General features: G+C 42.2%; 1 protein-coding gene across 3 annotated transcripts in view; it reads left to right on the top strand.

Annotated features, from left to right (window-relative positions):
- Positions 1-21,057, top strand: part of SEMA5A (semaphorin 5A) — a 493,904-nt gene that overhangs the window by 413,294 nt on the left and 59,553 nt on the right. For all 3 annotated transcript variants that reach the window (XM_081231009.1, XM_081231008.1, XM_081231010.1), the window contains 2 exons: positions 6,767-6,948; positions 12,496-12,639. In XM_081231009.1, coding sequence (XP_081087135.1) covers positions 6,767-6,948; positions 12,496-12,639 — 326 coding nt within the window. The remainder of the gene's footprint in view (positions 1-6,766; positions 6,949-12,495; positions 12,640-21,057) is intronic.

Raw genomic sequence — 21,057 nt, 5'->3', positions numbered from 1 at the left:
AAATACACACTCATCCACTTAGTTTATAACAAGTACGTCTTGTATGTTTCTACGGTCAGAAAATGAAAGACCTGGTATTTAAGAAGTGACAGGAGGGTTATCACTAAAGTGGCTTCTTTCTGCTGAGAGGACAGCTTCTGTTATAAACTCAGGGAAGGTCAGAGGGCCATGTGGACCTGCGCTGGTTTCACAGCTGCCCCTCCACCATCTCTTTTTGAAAAATGTAGTTGAGACGTGATCTCTGATTCACTGTCCCTAAAACATACGTAACAAGGTCTTTTTTCTTCTGGTTTGAGGTGATTTCATTACACAAAACCATCTCTGTCATTTCATCCAGTGTAATTTGTCATTTATCAAGATACACTACTGATAAGAATATGCAAAGCATTTGACAACAGACAATAAATTATATCACTCTGAGCAAACCACAGGAAAGAAAAACATATTTTTTCTGACTTATATAGGCTACCAGATAGAAAATGGGAAATCCCATATTACCCAAATATTGTTTTAATTATACATCCCTTTCAAAAAATCTCTTAGAAAGAAATGAGTTAGATGAAATGATTAGCATTAATATAGAGCAGACTTAGAGAAGTATTTTTAAAAGCTCTTAAAATAGTAATTTGCTTCTATATTATTCTTTTTTTAAAATTTTTGACTGAAATGGAAGAAAGGCTTGACTTTATGGGCCACAGTAAAGACAGAGAACTATTTTCCACTTAAAGATCCTTATTTAAAAATATTTATGGATTCCTTTTGTCCAGGAGACAGGGCAATAGTTGACTGACATATTGGTTACCATTCTCTTTTCTTATATTATTCTAATTAAAAACATTGTTATCGGTTTAAGAGATTTGAAGTACTCAAGAAAGATCTAAATTTACATACCTAGAGTGATTCAAATAATATATACATCCTGCATAACTTGCAATATTGCTTAACAAGGATAGCATAATCTTAAAAATCTACCTTTTTATGCATGCATGTCATCCACACCCTGTGTGGACATATGGTTATTAGCATACCATATCATACAATGAGTCTCTATTCCAAAATACATTGTGCAGTGACTAGCAAAATACATAGACCAAATAAGCAGCTAAATGTGTTAACATAACAGATTCTTCCCTGGCTACTGTGTAATTATCATCTTTGGAGTGAAAGGAGAATTTAGCAGTGATTAAGCCCAGAGCCCTTTATTTAGGTGCCAGTACTGTAGACCAGAGACTAAAGGGTTTACACAAGATTCTGAAACTACATTGAGAAAGAAATCGACTTAAATCCAGTACTTCTGACATTATTCCTAGTCTACAAGATGATGTAATTCCCAGCTGTCAACATCTCCCAAAGCAGTGGCTGATCAGTGGACTCAGTGACTGGGGACCCATTAGTCATCGGCATATTATGTTCAGATAGCCTGAGAGGTATCACTGAAATCAACTGTAAAAGAAGGAAAAGGGAAGTGAGGTTAATTGGGTGTTTAGATCATGTGCTCGGTGCCATGTTAGGAGTATCTCATTTAATGTTCATGATGTTATTGCTTCCATTTTGTCTCATAGATGGAAGAAGTGGGATTCAGAGGCAATAAAGATTACCTCTATTCACCCATCTTGCAGAGGCCACACAGAGTTCCATCTTAGTTCTCTTCAAAGGTGCTATTTCCCTTCATGTACTTCATTTATACAGATAGACTTAAGGATGATATTAAGTTGATGTCATAACATGAGACAAGCCTCTCCAAAGAGTGCATCCAATATCCTGTTTTGTTACAGTCTCTGACCAAAGGTACATGAGCCCTTAAAAGTAAATAAAGGAAAATCTTTTAACTTCTGAAAAAATATCCAAATAGAAAATATAAGACTTCAATTTAGTCATAAGAACATGATGGTTGAGGAACAGTAAGAACCTGAAGTTATGCTCCAGGGACCTCCATGCTCATCAAATGCATCTACATCCTTCATCAGTTGGGAATTAATGAATTGAACATGAATAAATCAAAAGTGGGATTAAGGATTATGCTTGTTAACAAAAGTTAGATCTAGCCAGCTCTTGGAAGTCCATTATTTCCTAGGTGAAGGGAACTTTGCTGTTAACAACTGGTGGTAAATGTGCATGAAGCTGATTTCCCTAAGAGTCTCATCAAAGAAAGTTCTAAGAATCATGTTACCCAATGAAATGGCTGAGATCACAGGCTCTGGATTAAGCTTGTTTAGACTGATTCTTGGGTCTTTTACAACCAGAGTGACTTTGAGCTAATTGAGTGACACCTGGGCTTCAGTTTTCCTATCTATAAAGTGAGATGTACGCTCTAAGGATGCTGTGAAGATGCAGGGGGATAATACCTGTCAGTCACACAGTGCAGTTCCTCACCTCACTGATAAACTTAGCTTCCTCAAAGGCCACCTCAGCTGGCACTCAACTCACGACCCCACAGGCCCTTTTCCACAAGTCACTGACTTGTTCTTTTAGTTTGCCAGTTTCTACATATTTTTCCATCATAAAATGTCCTCTTCCAACATTCCACATGATTGCTGCTTCCACCTTCATTCATTCATCACCATCATACTGTATTTCCTCCTGACTTCACAAATCTTTGATTTTTGTATATTCACAATCTCCTGTAGTTGTAGAGATCCTAACAATCTCTGTGCTGTTTCCTTTGCATTTTAGACAAGGAAACGGAAGCCAAGGGGCATTTAAGAGAACTAACCCATCTTTGCAGGTCCCCAAATCATCTGCCCCTACAAAAGTTTCTAATCAGTATTGGGGGGATTCGTAGACATTCAAAAACCACAAGGACTTCCCTGACCTACATGACCCTTCTCACCGTCACAGACAAGGAGGCAAATGGAAGGAACCGGAAGTCACAGAGAGCCTCTGGTGATGGTGATGCTGGTCTGTGCTAGTCAGTCCACATCCCCTCCCCACCCCTGCCCCAAGGGCCTGAGCTTCCCCACTTTCAAACTGTTCTCTCTCTCCTCCCAGGCTTTCTTGTTGTCTTGAGTCTAGCCAGTGTGCACCACGAGCAGGAGAACAAGGCTGGGTCCTCCTTCCTGCCCTCCTTCAGCTCAGCCTGCAGCTTTGGCCAGGGCTTCATGCCTCATCACAGCCCCTGTCAGACAGCCCCTTCCCAGGCTCTATTCTTCCCTAAGGCCCCCATAGCCTGTCCTCCCCTCTCCCCAACAGGCCTACGGAATGAGCATGGTCATAGCTCCCCGTGTTTCTGCTCCCTGCGGCTTCCGCATCCCTTGATGGTTCCCTTAACCCCACCCACACCTCTGCCCAGGTTGCCTTCATCACGTTCATTCCACAGTCCTGCCAGGAACATCATAAATGCAAGTGCTTAAGACTTGGATCTTCACCTCTGAAACCTCACTGGTACCATGAAGCTGTGTTATTTTATACTCTGTAACTCATGGGCTCCCTTTGCCTGAACCTCCAGCAAACATTCTAGAGGCTTCTGGCTCCTTCTGGGCTGCATTGAAGTGTAGTCCACAGCAGAGCAGGCCTTCAGAGAAGGAGGACATTTTTGATGCAAAATTTTAGAGTCAACATGATGTGATAAACTACATGGATGGTGATATTCTCTTTTGATTGGTTTTTCATGTTGCTTTAAAAATTCACTTTTAAGCTCCTTAGGTTTTTGCACGATTTTCCATGAGCTGTGACATATATGTTGGTGTGTGTGTTTGGGGTGTAAGAGGCACAACTATGTGCCCCTACATCACATGCAGAGCAGCACCAGGGAAGTACAATCCAGTCCTGTGCTCTGGTAATCCTCCCTTTGCACAGTTTATCTGTTCACCCATAACCTGCTCAGTCAGGAATCCTTCATATCCTGTACAAAGCCAGCCAGTGGCCCGAGCCTACCAGGAAACTGAATAAAAGTTGTGAAATGTTTTCAATGTGAAACTGTGTCAAGCAGTAGTAGAAGCCCCCCTTCTCCTTTTTATCCCCCTATAAGAATTCTTGTCCCCATTTTCCCCTTCCAGCCGACACCTACATGCCAGAAGCAGATGGGGAAGACTAGGGAACTGGCTTCCTTGTGGCCCAGATCTGGGTCTTGTCTGAGGTGGAGCATCATTTGGATGCCTTGAGGGAGGCAGATAGAACCATATTTGCATTTGTGAAATTGACATGGAATTCAGCATCATTTCTGTGTGATCTGGGCAACACTTTTACCTCTGGTCGGCCCTTAACTAGACAGTAGTCCCCGTGCCAACCACTTGACAAGTACTCAGGTGCCGTTTTCCTTAGCCTCCGAGCACAGCCCAAGGGTAGAAACTCTCATCACCCCTCTTTACTAGGGAGGGATGGTCCCCCTCCCCTGCCCCCTCCCCCTCTCCCCCTCCCCCCCTCCATAGCACAGGTAGCTGGTGCGTCAGCCCCCATGCCCAGCCCCACGCGGCACCCCGAGGGCAGAGCAGCAGAGGGGTGCTCCCCAGACTCAGAGCACATTCACAAAGTAATAGTAATGGTCAACACGATCAGTCAAAATAATATGGACATATACTGTGTAGATGTTATACAAATATACTGTGTGATCACTGTTATCGCTGATGCTGGCTTCATGAACAAGGGCTTCATGCTTTTTACCGTGAGAACAGTCATAGCCACATTTACATAGCGGGCAGGTGTTTGGACTTCAGAGCACGTGAGGATTCGTGAGCATGATCAATCCCAGTGCGAGCATCTGCTGATCCCTTTTCTACCTGCACAAGAGCCCTTTTGGCCAGAGGCAGCAGGAGGTCTCTTAAAGGATGGAGGACGAATCCTGAAACTCGCAAGTGGCAGGGCCTTTGCTGCTTTAACAACAAGTTCAGGGAGAAATTTGTGGTGTGAACCTCCTTGTCATGCAGGGGTCTGTTCTCGGTGAAAACACTGAGGTCACCTTATGGTAGGAGCTGTATTCTTATCCTGGTGGGACGGGGGAGGTTACAGGACCTTAGAAACGGGCATATTTTCCTCTTAGCAAAAATCTGCCTTTGTACACCCCCTCACTCTGGGTGGGATCCGGTGAATCACTCTGAATCCAGAGGATGATGCAATTTCATCCTTTCCCTTTTGTCCCAGCTTCTTATAGAAATAGCCAGGTGTGGTGAGTGGGAGTGTAAAGCCTTGGAGTATCGATAAGAAACAAGAGGGATAGAGTCATAACTGTGGTAGCTGGAGACGGGCAACCAGCCAGGTCAGAGGAAATGAACATGCTTAATGTTTATTCTTTCCTGTTGTATTTGGATACAGAGCAGAGGTAAAGCTCACTTGGATTTTCACGCACAAAATATGGTGTCAGCTTTGTTCTGAAACTGTGTCGCGCAGGTACAGTTTGCCCCAGAGAAATTAACTGTCTCATCTGTGGAGGCCTCTCCTGTGAGAATGATGCGTCTTTAATCCCCCAGAATCATCCAGGGTGGGAACATCTGGGCGAGAAGTTGGGACAGCAGGCGAGCGTAACGTGAAAGCACGTAACTGACTTGTGATCCCTTCTCTTCGTTTGTCATATTTTCTAAGAAATGCGTAAGGTCCCATGTGAAATTCAGGAGGTTTGGACTTTACGCCTTCTTCTGTTCCTTTTCAGAGGGGAGATTCCTTTGGGGGGGCTGGGTGATCTGAAGGCTGGGCCCCAGGACTCTCAAATCTGGAGGACACTCTAGCTCCTGAGAAAATCCCCTGGTCAGATTTACGGTGACATCGTGCGGTCTTCCACCTGCACTGGAGCTAGTCACCATGGGCCGGGGGGACCGCCCGAGAAGCCCCTGCCTTCCTCCCTCCCTGGAGGCCCTCAGAGTGTACACATCACAGAGCATCCGGGCCCCCTGGTCAGACCCTGCCGGGGCTCCCAGCTCAGCCCTCCGTTTTGCTCCCCCTGGACCACCTGCTCGCGTCCCAGTGGCATTAGAGCCCGCTTGACCTCAATACCGCACGGCAGCATCATTCCCCTCTGTCATCACTCAGGCTGCTCCCCTCCTCGGCCCCGGACGACTCCGTCACCCGGTGCCTCACTCGTGCTTCAGGGCGCAGCGCAGCCTCCTAACCTAACCGTCCTTCCGGATCCTGCGAGTTTGCCGGGAGCCCCTTCTCTGCCCACAACCCCTGCTCAGAGCTCCATCACTGGGTTTACTTGCGGTAATGATGAGTGGTCCAGCTCCTCCTCGCCAGCTTATCAACTCTTGGAGGGTGGATCTAGGACGGGTGTGACGGGGGTGCGCCTAACAACTAGTAGGTTCCGCTTGCTTAATACACACTCTTTCAATAGGTTATAGATTAAATGGTGTCAGTTTGAGGTGACTTTGGAGGCCAGGTCTTAAATAATGCTAGTTGACCAATCTTTCATTTTTTTAAGGTACATAAAAATGCAACAGAGTAGTACAGACGTGATTTTTCACTCCAATTCTTCTTGTTCCTTGGGTTTCTCACGTGAGGGAACAAGCCTAGTATCGCTTGATTGACAGGTCGCTACCTCCTTGCCTGTCCTGCCCCTCCTCCTTGAGGGAGGCACATAGAACCATATCCTCTTATCCTTCTCTCCTTCTGCGCCCTCCTCCCCTCTGCCTCTTTTTTCCCCTCCCTCTCCTCCATCCCTGTCTCCACCGATGACCTCTGCTGCTTTTCTTCAAAATACATCCCTGTTCCTCTCTTTTCAATCATCATATGAAATATTCCACATGAGTTCTGTTGGTCTTGTGGGAGACCTTTCATTTTTACCTATATGTTTGCAGGCTTATAACCCTTTCTGACATCCATGTTTGTATCTGCTTCCTAGATGAGGAATCTCACCGTGGATGGGCACTTCGGCACGTGGTCAGCGTGGACGCCATGCACGCACACCGACGGCAGCACCGTGGGATCCTGCCTCTGCCGGACCCGCTCCTGCGACAGCCCGGCCCCCCAGTGCGGCGGCTGGCAGTGCGAGGGCCCCCGCATGGAGATTGCTAACTGTTCCAGGTGTGTCCCTCGCAACACTCGGGCTTAAACTCACGTGTGAGCTCAGCCTGCAGAGGAATTTAGGAAATCACTTCTAATACGTGCCTTCCCTCTTCAAGAGAAATGTCAGAAAAAGACAGGGACACTTACCACTTCAAAATGATGCGATCTGTGAGAGTAGATTTAAAATTACAAATTAGATTTGTAATATACATATATACATATTCATATATATAATATACATATGTATGTATAACTGAATCACTGTACTATGCACCTGAAACTAACATGATATTGCAAATCAACTGTACTTCAATTTAAAAAATTACAAATTAGATTTTTAGCCTGCTTATATGTTGAGATAAATCTAAACCGATTCATGTGTTCGTTGTTAGATTAGGGAAAGTATTTTGAGAGTGCACGATGTTAGAAGAAGGAAAAGCATACAATTTCTGAAGGTTTAATTAGACCCTGCTCATCAAGTGTTTAAATGGGAAGGTGGCTATCAAATCGCTATGGCATTTAAATTCCCTCACACATTTAAATAGTGATGTAACAGAAATTATACCTTTGCAACTTTTGAAGCTTTTGATGAAAAAAAAAAATTCGATGCCAACTTACCAGTAGTTGAGGGGTATCTAGTTTATCACCATTCTTTTAGGGGGCAGGTGAGAAACATGCTATGAAGACCACCGGGCCCGGAAACCACGTGTCCAAGTACAAACACTGTGAGTGACAGCTGTCCCATCACAGCTACATCACGGGAACTTTAGTTGTTACCCTAGATTTGTCCTTTACAGATTCAGGAATATCACTCTAGGGGCCGCTTCTGAAACTACCAAAACTATCCTACACTGGTGCTCATACTCCAGAGGAACCCGCTTCTAACAGTGCATATTGCTTTCCAAATGTGCCTGAGAGTGTCACTTACTGGTACATGGGCTGTTAGGGATAAATTTTGGTTGATGAATTAAGGGGGGTCCAAGAATACATGAGCTGATACACTGTGCGTGCATCTCTGTCCTTGCATGGACTGGGGGGTAGTGTCTGCCATGATAATGGAGTAGGATACCTTTCCCTGCTCTGAGTAGAAAGCTGGCTAGAGCAGCTGTCTGCTGTCAGCAGCATCACATCTGCTTGATGTGACTCTCTCATGAGTGTACATTTCAGCATGCCTGAGGGATAGGAAGCTGGGACTGCATCATTTACAAAAACAGGGCATGTCACAGTTTCGTACGTGTCACCAGATTCTATCTGAGCTTTGCCTTCTTTCTTATGAACCACCTCAGGGCAGGGTCTGGAGAGACGGCCCATTGTGCTCACTTGCTTCTAACCATTGGAAGCCACTGATGCTGTCAAAGGAAAGAGACAATGGAGCAAGTGGCTTAGGCCAGCTGGCAGCAAATGTTTCTTGTTCTAGCAGCAGGGGAATCCTAGTCTACATATTCCTTTGAAGTTATCTGCCCAGAGTATGGTAATCTAACATCAGAGATTGTTTTTAATGCCCTTTATCAGTTGATAACCTGTTTATGTTGGCCTCAATTTTGTTGGAAGCAAAAAACTGGAAACCACCTAACTTACAAACCCATATTTTTTGGCTCAGTCAGCAACATCAAGTGCTTCCTCAATCTGTGCAAAGTACATCCAAAAGTCTTTACAAAGACTGATCTAATGATGCTAAATTAAACCTGCTCTTCTTTACTTATTATTGTAATTGTTTAACCCAATATACTCGGAAAGTGTTGGGAAATTCAAAATATTGCTAATTCAATACATTTTGCAAATATATCTTTGATTAAACGCTTTTATCGTATCACATCATTTAAATTTGTTTTCTCACTATCTTGGAGCCGCAGAATAAAGGCATTCAGTTTATGCAAATGAACCCACAATATAAGGTAATTAGCTAAGCCAGACTTTATTAATCAAACCAGGGTCAAGTCAGACTTCCTACCAATCAGGAAAATCTGGTTTAATTTTATAATTAAAATGAACACAGGAATGTGTATGTCACTTCTGAATTCTAATTCCTGGGGCAGGAGGGAGGAACAGAGAGAGAGAGAGAGAACTGTAACTAGCTAAGCAGAAAGGTAGAACGTCAAGGAAGGCTTGGAGCCTTGACAGGACTTTGTCATCCAAATACAATAAGTCTGCAACTTTCAACGTTTGTTACCTGTACCTTCTTTTTTTAATTTTTTTTATTGAACTACAGTTGATTTACAATGCTGCGTTAGTTTCAGGCGTACAGCAAAGTGATTCAGTTCTACATACATATATGTGGGACCCTTAGTTCCCCGGCCAGGGATGAAACCCGCAGCCCCTGCGTTGGAAGTGAGGAGTCTTAACCACTGGACCGCCAAGGAAGTCCTTACCTATACCTTCTTAGGGGACTTTTCTCTAGGAGCAAAACCTGTGTCCGCCCTGGGTTGGTCCGGAGAACCAGTGACAGCGAGATCGTCTGTGTGCGGGAATGAAACTTCAGAGGGCTCTGAGCATCTGCAGCTGGGGTGGGGGAGGGGAGCAGGAGGCTGGGCAGAGCTGGGCTGCGGGTCGCACAAAGACCTCAGCTGGTCGCACAGGGAGCTCCAGAGCTGGCAGCTCCTTGATGCTGTTAGGTCCTCTCACCTGAGAGTCGTAACCACCAACACCCTCAGCATCTGGAGAAAGGCAGCCCACAGTGTCCACTACTGCGTGCTTTGGCAGTAGCCTGGAGATAGAAGCCAAGTCCTTGATCACACAGCTCTGCTCTGTGCTGTACTCCGAACGTCCCAGCTCAGCTGACATCTGCTGCTGGGTAACCCGGAGAATGGTTCAAACAGTTGATCCATGGAGTAATTTTCCTGTCTCCTCTGTATATTGTTTTGTTGTTGTTTGTTTGATTTTTCTTTTACAACTATACTCAATTTGGTCCTCCCTTCCCTGCATCACCTGTAGCACTGAGACCACAGCAATATTTCATATTTTAAAACAAGCACCAGGACACCTGAACCTAACACAACATTGGAAGTAAATTACACTTCAATAAAAAAGATGAAAAATTTTAAGAAGCAAGCACCAGGAAAGCTTCTTGGATCAGTCTCCAAACTCTTCTGCCTCACTTCATGTAGGATAGTTTTTTAAGTGTTATCTTCTCTGCAGGAGCCTATTTAGAATGCAGAGGCCTCTGGGCGAGTTGTCTGTGACATCACTAAAAGCACGTTGGGTGACCACACCATTTGGGAGTCCAGGGTGTGAGGGCTCTGCCTGCCCAAGAGGAGAAGGTCCGTCAGATAAGGAAAGGCAAACCACAAGGGCGGATTTTGCCCTCTGCTCACCTTTTTCATAAGCCAGCTCAGATCACTCCACAAAGTTGAAAGGAGCCCATCAAGGCTACAGAGATTAGATTATTTGTGTTATTACAGAAAACAGCAGTATATCAACCTTGCATTATGCACTGCATTATTTCTATAAAGCTAAGTTGGTTTCGACTGATGCCTGGCAGAAACTTTATAAAAGCCATAGAACTGTTATTGTTGGAAGATTATAGTCAATGAATAATATTCTTTTCTCTATTGTTTCATGGAAAACAAGGACTATCACAGGCATTACTGCCACTTGTTTATCGATACCTCCTCGGCTCTGGTTCCAGCTATGGAATGTCATTCACTAAGCAGAGCCATGATACAATTAGTGGTTATTTTAAGACTAAAATTCAAATACATGAACCTGCTTTAGTGATGTTTTAAATGCATAAGTGGATTGTTTTGGACTGACTTAATCACAAAAATGATCCATCTGCTGATATATGCTTACTTCTTTGGTTGCCTGCTACTACATCTGCCCCTAAGCAGTGTTTCTAAGTTGTGCAAACCCAGAACCATAGAATAATCACACCCATGGACAATATATTCATGTATTCCCTCAGATATTATACTCCTATTATTTACAAACACTTCCATTTACCTACCTCCCTGTATACAGCAGCTTCCATAGATTGTAAGTAGACTATATCATCAGATGTCACGTTTGATAAAAGGTTTAGGAAATTAAGAATTTCCAAACAATTTTGGAAGCAGTGTTTCCTGCATTATCTAACCATTTTTTTCATATATAAAGAAACTTTGAAAGTAAAAATGTCATTTTATTCTTGTTGAAATTGCTATGTTTGCATGTAATTCAGTGAATTACTTGGATACTTTTTAAAATTGTGTAGATAATGACATATAAGATACTAATTACTTTTAGAAGCAAATTGGGAAGTCTGTCTTATTTTGTGTTATTTCGGTTAAATTATCACAAAGCAGCTTTGTTATTGTATTGTACACTGAGGTATCACTTTATATTTTATTGAGATTATTTTTAAGTTTCAGAAAATAAAGTAGGGAAATATGAAATACACTAAGTATTTTCTCAGAGGAACTTTCATTTGGAATTGTGTTAGAAGTTACATATGTAATTTGTTGTTTATACCTTGAGCTTCAATGACATAGCTGTGGACCACCTTGATTTTAAAGGAAGGTATAAAGTAAAATAAGAATTCATGTGAGTTGATTTTTTTCAGTGGAAATATAAATCCTATAGATGAGGGTAACAGCTATTTAGAAACACATATGCAATTAGAGAAATAAAAAAAAAATTCTACATGCAGTAAACCATCTATGTGGGAGTTTGGACTCTGGATTTAACAGATATTTTAATACTTAATTTTTTTTTATTCCTATAGCTTGTTTTTAAATAGCAGGGACAAACTGCTAAGGGAGATATTTAAATTATGAATATTCTACATGCAGCCATTTTAAGGAAAAAATACAATATCAAACAAAAATTTTCTCTAGCTGCTAGTAGCAGTTTATTTTATAAAGCACTTTTATAAAAGTGGTTCATTTTCTTTTATTTTACATTTTTAATATATCTCCCTTATTTTATATGTATAACAACATAAATAAAGATATATGCAATTTGCACTTTCTATTTATACACTACGTCTTTGTCAAATTGTAAGAAAATAGCCAAGAATCTAAATTTAAAATACCCATTCTTCATGTTTAGTAAAGCTTGTTTTAAAACTTCGCACATTTTGGTGCTTTTTATCAATATGAATGCCATCGAGAAAGTTACTGATTTTCACTGATGTTAACAGATTTTTAAAATAAGCATTTAGATGAGTAGTTTGTTCAAATGTGCAGTTTTCATAGATGATAACTGATATGGTACAAGTCAACTAAATTCATAAACTCTCAGGTTTCAGGGATTCATCTCTAATGCTTTTCAGTGAAATAACATTATTTTTCATTAGTTTATAGTTTAATGTTTTCATAACTAAACTTTCTTAATTGTTCCTAATATGGTTAAAACTTGACGCTCAGATTTTCTATTTTGATTCTAAAATCAGATACGTGGGGAAGCAAACCTCACAGTGATTGAGGTTCCTGTGATAGGACCTTTATTCCCATGGCTCTTGGCGGGCTTTTTCTTCACAGCCCACAGTCAGTGGTCCATGTCGGGAACGTGTGAATTTGGGGGCGGGTGCAGACAGAGGTTGGACTCCGAGCCAGTTGAACCCAATGACCCCGTGGCTTCCTCCCCCAGGAGTGGAGGCTGGACCCCCTGGACCTTGTGGTCTCCCTGCAGCACCACCTGCGGGATCGGCTTCCAGGTGCGCCAGAGGTCCTGCAGCAACCCTACTCCGCGACACGGGGGCCGGGTGTGTGTGGGACAAAACCGCGAGGAAAGGTACGTACCCTCTCTGCTCCCGGCATCGCCATCCTCGCGCTCACCGTCATCCCAGTGTGGTCGGTTCCCCTGCGGCTTTAGTTTTGGATCCGGCTCAGCTTATCTGTGGCATCCCTTTCTGTTGAGCTGAATGACCCTCCTCTTTTTCTGACATTCTTTAATTTTGACCAAAGCTTGGGGTTGACAGCACCATGGGGCCGCCGTGGAGCCTGCACAGTTCATTCAGCTGAGCAGTTCCCAAGGGACTGGAGATCCAAGGACAGTGGGCATCTCTGTGCTGGGCTCCCCAGAGACTAAGCATATGGGTCTGCTGGAGAATGACTGTTCTTGTTAGAATTCAACTAGAATTGAATTCAAGTCTCAGACCTCCTATTCTGAATAGGGCCTGAGCTGGTCCTGGGTCCAGATGGTATGGCTCGGATGAGGTAAGTTTTCCATCACAACTAAATTAAGCACTGGCATGTAGGTGAGGACATAGTCAGTATTTTGATTATATTTACAACTATGAACTTGTCTATTAACAGGTAGCCTCAGTGAAGCTGCAGGACAACCCAGAAGGGGGGATCCTTTTCCACGTGTATTTTAAGCTTTCCACACATCATAGGGACATTTGAGTTCAGTCTAGCATTTAACAGTTTGTTGCTTTCTATAGACTCAGACATTTGGTTTTGGCCTCATAAAATCTACAGTTGTCATAATTGACTCTTTCTTGCATATATAAAGTACATTCTCATTTATGGGAGACAAGCCAAGTAGGTGAATTTCACATCACTTTCAGGATTCTTACTCCCCATATCACGTAAACTTATCCTATCGATCCATGAGAAACAAGCTGGCTTTCAGTACTTTTTAATTAAAATGTAGTAAGGCTTATAGCCAGTGAAATGGATTCAGTGGGAGCCTCAGGAAAATACTGTATGCAGTTATTTGCTATGTGATTAATATTTATATAGACAAAACCACAGGCTTAGTGTATAGATAATTCTCTACTAAATATTTATCACAATGTGAAATTAACTGAAATCATTTTTTTTTCTTTCTTCACTGTGTTCCTAAATCACCAATTAAGACTTCGTTCTTTTGACTCAGAGAGAAAAATGAAGGGTGACTTTTACAAAGCAGGGTTGGTCATTTTTGTAGTAGTCCCCAGTGACAGACTTGCATAAGCTTGTCATTTCCAATCTGACACCAGTTGATAAGTGGGAAAGCCAATTATGGGGAAGTTGTCTCCCTGCTATTTCAAAGGGTTATAAGATTTAAATTGGTTGGAAGTTGTAAAATGTTATACGTTGTCACGTAATAGAGCCCATTCAGGCAAAGTCGCCTTCATCTGTGTGAAGCCACTCCTAGAATCATGGCACCTCCACAACCTCACACCTGTTTTCAGCCTTTCCCAGGCTGAGCACGCAGGAAGGAAGAAGCTGGTTAATTCTGTGGTTAACATAGGTGTATGTTCTGTATCCATTTACGAGTGTTCATAAAGCTTCATTTTCAGAAAGAGATCAGGATGGCTAATGTCTTTGGGGAACTTACACTTAAAATATTCTTATTTTACAGAAGAAACACTCATTTGGGCTAGATGAATATTTGCTTAAGAAGGGAACATTGGGACTTAAGTAATAGATGCCTGGATGATAAGAACAAGGCCTGTGGCCCGGGGAAATCTCCCTTTGGAACTGCCTTTCTAGGGGGCGTTCAAGACTAATGAAAACTAGAAAAGACAAACACATGATACCACTTTCTTGATCTTCACAAACAAACGGTTCTTAGGTTTCTTTGCCATGTTATGCAGGAAGTCTCTCTACCTAAGTAATATAAAGAAATACCATTCTGATTCTGAAAAAAGGGAAATTTGAGAACTAGAGATTAAAGGAGACCCTTGTCTCCCTGAGAAGGTACAAAAGATGGTGGACTAGACATACACAATCATTAATGAAATCACACTATTTATTTGAACACCGTCAACCATAAAGAACTCCTGAGTGGCCACAAATGAATAAATTGGCTCTCCTGGGAAAATCCTGAAGTTAATGTTAGGACTACAGTCAGTGACTTTTGATTTGGGATAAAATCTCCAATATATGAAAAATTTAATGAGAGCTTTATTGCAACAGAGATCTCAGAAATAGCTACATCATTTTTTGTACATAATGGATAAAGAAAATATGTAACTTATATTCTAGATGTACTTTAAAAGGCATGGACATTTTGTTTTTCTGTTCTAAAACTTCCTGGAAAATGATTTTCTTGAGTAGCAGAAACTGAATAGAAGCAGTGGCTCCTAAAAAGGCTACCAGCAAGGATGAAGCAATGGATCTCTGTGTATAAATATTATCAAAATGCAAATGTCATTGTCTGTATTTGTTTTCTCCTGCTGTGCGACACAAACTTAATGGCTTAAAGCAACACACATTTATCAACTCCAGTCTCAGTGGACCAGGAGTTCCTACATGACTCATCTGGGCTCTCTGCTTAGCCAGAGCTGTAGTCTCATCTGAGGCTCAGCTGGGGAAGGATTTACTTCCAAGATTGTGTGGTTGTTATCAGCATTCAGTGCCTTGTGGGCTCAGTCTGGGATCTTGGCGTCTCACTAGTTGTCAGCCTGAGACGGTCCTCAGTTTCTTGCCAAGTGAGGCTTCCCAATATGGTCACTTGCTTCCTCAAATCCAGCAAAGAGGAGAATCTCCTTGGAAAATGGACGTTACTCTCCTATGTAATGTCCTCACAAAGGTGACAAACCACCACCATTCCATATTCTATTGGCTAGAAGAAAGTTACAGACCCGGTCCTCAGTCAAGAGGGGGACATTACACAGGATGTGAACATCAGAAGGGCAGGAATCATTGGAATCACCATATAGTTTATCTGTCAGCGTCGCTTATCTGTCCCTGATGTGTACAAAATGCATTTCTCCCCTCCCAAGTTTCCACAGAATTTTATACCTTTCAATCATTTCCCCAAAGTCCAGAACCTTATTTAAGTCAGACCCATATGTGAATGAGCCTTCCTGGGTGTAGTTCATCTCAGTCTGTCCATCTTTAAAATGAGAGACATGTTATCTGCCACCAACACACCCAGTGTACCCATGGTGGGACAGGCAAAGGGTTACAGCTACAGATATTTCTGTTGGAAAAGGGGGGAAATGGAAAGCACAAAGAAATTTCCATTGAAATTCTGAAATCTATTCAGACAAGTGTATGGAGTTGCTTGATTAAGTTTCAAGGCTTGGCCATGATTCTCCACAATTCTTAGCTCTGTGTTCTGGGCTCTCACTTCTGTTCCCTGAATCATCCTTCCTTTCTCATGAAAGGTAGCATGTGCTTCCAGCTGGACAGTTTAATCAGCCTGCTTCCTGCCAGTACAAGTCTGGGTTTCCAACAGCCTCATTTCATTTGTACTTTCTCCATACATTTCAGTCTAAGCTGGTGATCTTCTTGCTGAAATAAACTCTATAAGTCTTCTGTGAATTTCCTTGGGGTTTACTCCCGCTAAACAGATCTACACCCATAGATCTTTTTGAGATAGCCCTTCTCTACCTGGGGTTCCTGCTGAGATGGCTGAGGGACAGCACCCTCCAGCTTGCTTGTGACTGAGAGGGTCTGCGACTCTTGCTCTTGACTTTTTGAAAGGACTCCTTGTATGACTGAATGCTACTCTGATCTTTTGATGTTTCTGAGGTTTCAACAAAAGTTTGTACAGTCACATCCTCAGCTTTTTATTCTATGTCAACCTTTCCTGACAGTGCTCAGAAGCTGCTTCTTCGTTTTAGCATCTTTTGCCATCAGGAGAGGCCAAGAATTTCCAAAGCCATCCAGACCTGTTTCTTTCCATTTAATATTGCTTCCCTCAATTATTTTTCCTTCCACATTTTACTATAAGCAGCAAGAAGAAACCAGGTGGCACCTTCAACACTTTGCTTGGAAATTTCCTTAGCTATATAACTCAAGTCACTCTTACGTATTCTGCTTTCCATATAATTGCGGTGACAAATTTGGAAGCACTCTTCATTGTATGACAAGGGTCTCCCTTCTAGCTTCTAATAATATGATCCTATTTTCTTTTAATTTCTTTATTGTGCTAAAGATATATATATATATATATGTATATATATATATATATAACATAAAATTTGCCATTTAACCATTTTTAAGTGTTCAGTTCAGTGGCATAATTACATTTACAGTATTGTGTAACCATAACACTCTTTCCAAAACTTTTGCATCACCCCAAACAGGAACTCTGAAACCAAAAAGCAATAACTCCCTATTATTTCCTCCTTCCAACCCCTGATAACCTTTAATCTATAAATTTACTTATTTAGGAGATTTCATATAAGTAGAATCATACAGTATGATTTTTATGTCTGGCTTATTTCACTTAGCCATTTTTATGTCTGGCTTATTTCACTTAGCATATTGTTTTCAAAGTTCATTCATGTCGTAGCATGTATCAGAACTTCATTGCTTTTTAAGGCTGAATAATATTCTTCTGCATGGTTGCATCATATTGTGTTTACCTATTTACCTATCAGTTGACATTTGTGTTATTTCCACCTTTTGGCTCCTGTGAATGATGCTGCCATGAACACTGGCATGCAAGTATCTGTTCAAGTCCTTGTTTCAGTTCTTTTGTATATATATGTAGGAGTGTGTGTGTATATATATGTATAGAATTGCTAGGTCATATATTAATTCCATGTTTAGCTTTTAGAGCAACTGCAAAATTGTTTTCTACATTGGCTTCATCATTTACATCCCTACCAGCTATGTACAAGTGTTCCAATTTCTCTACATCCTTGCCAACACCTGTTATTTTTTCATTTTTTGATTATAGCCATTCTAGCAAGTATAAAGTGTCTCATTGTTGTTTTGATTTACAGTTCCCTAAGACGAATGATGTTGAGCATCTTCTCATGTGCTTATTGGCCATCTGTATATCTTGTTTGAAAATGTCTAGGACTTTGCCCAGTATCTAATTGGGTTGGTTTTGTTGTTGTTGAGTTTTACTTCTTTATTTTATCTCCTTCTAAACCTTCACTGGCAGCATCCTCAAAGTCTACATGTATACTAACAGTCTGTTCAAGGTGATTTAGGTTTTCTCTACCATGCTTTTCAAAATTCTGCTTGCTTCTACTCATTATCTAGTCCTGAAGCCTCTTTCATATTTTTAGATATTTCTTACAGTAGCACTACATGCCTAGGTGCCAAGATCTGTCTTAGTTGTCATTCATAATAATATTACTTCACACTTAGCTGCCTAAAACACCACATGCTTTATTGGCTTACAGTTTCTGTGGTTTCGTAGTCTGGACAGAGCTTACCTGGGTCCTTTGCTTCAGGATCTCACAAGGGTGCACCAAGGTGTAGACTGTGGCCATGGTCACATCTGAGGCTCAGTAGGAGAGGGGAGGGGACTGCTTCCTAAATCCCGTGGTTGTCAGCCACATTCAGTGTCTTCCGTGTCGTTGGACTGAAGCTGTTCTCCAGAAGCTGCCCTCAATTCCTTGCCACCTGGGCCTTATGCACCTGACTGCTTACTACTTCAGAACCAGCAAGGGAGAGAATTTCCTGAAAGGACATTACACTGTTATGTAACATAGTCATGGGAGTGACAGCCTGTCATCTTTGCCATATTCTATTGGTTAGAAGCAAGTCCCAGGTTCCACCCACACTGAGTGGGAGGGGTTTACACAAGATGTGAATTCCAGGAAGCAAGGCTCATGAAGACCATGCTAGAGTCTTTCCACTGCATTACCAAAGTTAAGAGACCCAGGAACCAATGGGGGTTTATTATATGATTTTTCTTCGTCTTTGTGGGCAAGTTTTCTTAATCCTGTGATGAACCAAAGTGATGCTCTTTGCAAGTCATTATCATCACTCTATCCTACTGGTTCCCTTAGCTTTCCCTTGGGGTAAAAAATAATATTATGGAGGACTCAATACATGTACAGTTTCTCTGGTGCCACAAAAGATTCCATTATCCCAGTGTGGCCCAGCCAAGGAACAATCACTTAAAGCAAACCAAGAAGAAAATAGTTCTAACAGTGCTCTGATTGGTTCAGGCTAACAGAGGTTTCAGTGAGAAACCAACATGGATTGAACCACAACAGAACACAATTTGCAGCATGAAGAAAGAGGACAAGGAACATGATACGGTATTGAAAGTCTAGTCTATACAGGATTATGAAAGACAATGCTCTTCACAGAGACTAGGTTTGTGGAAAAATGGATAATTTATGGAGAAATATTGCTGGGCTATTAATTCATTATTAAATGCAAAATGAGAATGAGTAGTCATGGGCAAAATTAAAATCTTAATTTTTAATGCATCATGAAATGTATCTGTGACTGTCAGTGCTTTAAGATGCTAGAGGTCCAGGAGAGCAAATATAATTTCAAAACTGTTTAGCTTACCATTTGGTAAAAGCCAGCTGTGAGTTAAGGACTAGAGAATGAGGAACCGGTGGCTGGTCTACTGTGCAGCTATTTTATCCATAAATTAATAAAAATCCTTGCACACCCAGAGTCACCAAGGTAACTAAGTTTAGACACCCATTGTTGTTTGTGACACTAGAGGCCCAATCCGGAGTTTAAAAAGAGGTATGTCCCTCAGTGGCACGTGTTTGTTGGGTGAAGGAGTTAGGGGGGCAGATGGACAGTACTCCCTTGAAATTGCAGAATCCAGAGTTAGGAGCTTGTAAGGGCTTAGCCTCTGAGCAGACTCTCCAGGGTTGAATTCATGAGTGAAATCCAGACATAAAGGGACAAACTGGCAATTTCTAGTTCCCTCTGACCTCCCTTATAGAGGGCGACAGTCACATATCCTGGTGTGCCTTTTGTCATGGGACGACTATAAAAAGAGAAAGAGAAGGGGGAAAGCACATTGTTGACCACCTAAAAATGAGGCCAAGTAAATCATTTATAACACTGGTTGAAATTTCTATGCTACATGCAGTTATCACATTCTCCAGCTGTGGACTTTCAGCTGTAATAATACGCTGAGCGTGTTCAGGGGAGGGCCTGCTGTAGGCAGAGATGAGAAAGGATTTATGCATTATGATTTATTTTGCTGTGGGGAAGTGGAAGCTCAGTTGCTGTGCCTTTTATTAAAAGTCAAGGGTTTTATAAGCATTTTTGGTAAGATTTTCCTTTGCCTTCCCTACTCCTAGTGTTGGTTTGTTTTTGTTTCTGCAAGCTGAAATTCATGTCAAGGAGTCGAGGACGTCCAGATCTTTTTAAATATGGGCAAAATCACCTTGGAAACAGGAGGTGGCCTTCTATCCACAATGAGAGAAGCTACACATGGATAGTTTGAATTAAATGCTGAAAGTTCTGCTGTTCTGAGTTTTCTTGACTTACTTCTTCCAAACACGTTCTTAAAACAAATGGCAGTTGCCTCACAGAACAATCCTTGCACCAACATGTATGCTAATAATCACTAAGGAGTCAGGATGCTTTGCTTTACTTATGGTAACGCTACACATCTGCACAGGCTTCCTGAGGTCAGATGCTTTTCTTCTATGGTGTCCTCAGTGTTGTTTTGGCTCTTCTATCTAGAGGTCACACTCTCTTAATTAGAAGCCTCCTTCCCCTTCCTTCCCACATGTGAAACTGTCCAGAGTCCTGAGCTCCGAGACTCAGGGCCCCAGAGGACTATCTGTCTTAAACAATCAAGCACACAGGGAAGAGTGATAAGTATTCAGTTTCACTGGCTACTCTTTCATGTGGAGATTTAGAGACCTAACCATTTTCCTGATTGGTTCTCGACTCTCTGAAGGCTCCTTCCGCTGTGAAATATCAACCCTCTCTTCCTAGAAGTAAGCATGCCTCCCCCTTTCATTTGAGAGGCTGACTTTGGACTCTGCTGTTTACTTATTTGCTTTTCTGTACATCCACACGGCTGCCATCTTATTCCCATTCTACCAGACGCCATGGATGTGATGTCCCTTCCCTTCTCTTGCCATCAGCATCCTCTTTGTCCACCTTGGGCTATCTCTCCCTCAGGTGGCTGGCATCTATGCCCTCCTGGCCGGCATCTGCTCCAGAAACTCGTCCTGCACGTGACCCCGCACCCTGAGCCTTTGCAGGCTCAGACCCCTCACTCAAGCATGGAGAGCTCCTCTCACCTCAGGGGCTCCAGCACCAGCAGGATGATGAGACACCAACTTCTGTAGTCCAGCCTTCACTCTAACTCTGATGGTGCTATTTTGTCTCTGGAGCTTGGTGGGATTTCCTTGCTTCCTTGCAAATAAAGATCAAATTCTTTAAAGATAGATCATTCCACTCATTTCCCCTTTTTCTATTCACTTCTCCTCAATCACCTTTTTTTTTTTTTGCGGTACGCAGGCCTCTCACTGCTGTGGCCTCTCCTGTTGAGAAGCACAGGCCCCGGACGTGCAGGGTCAGCGGCCATGGCTCA

This window comes from Mesoplodon bidens (genome assembly GCF_964165515.1).
Source record: "Mesoplodon bidens genome assembly, chromosome: 4".
Lineage (NCBI taxonomy): Eukaryota > Metazoa > Chordata > Mammalia > Artiodactyla > Ziphiidae > Mesoplodon > Mesoplodon bidens.
Note: the sequence above shows the minus strand (reverse complement) of the source record. Positions and strands in the feature narration are given on the sequence as shown.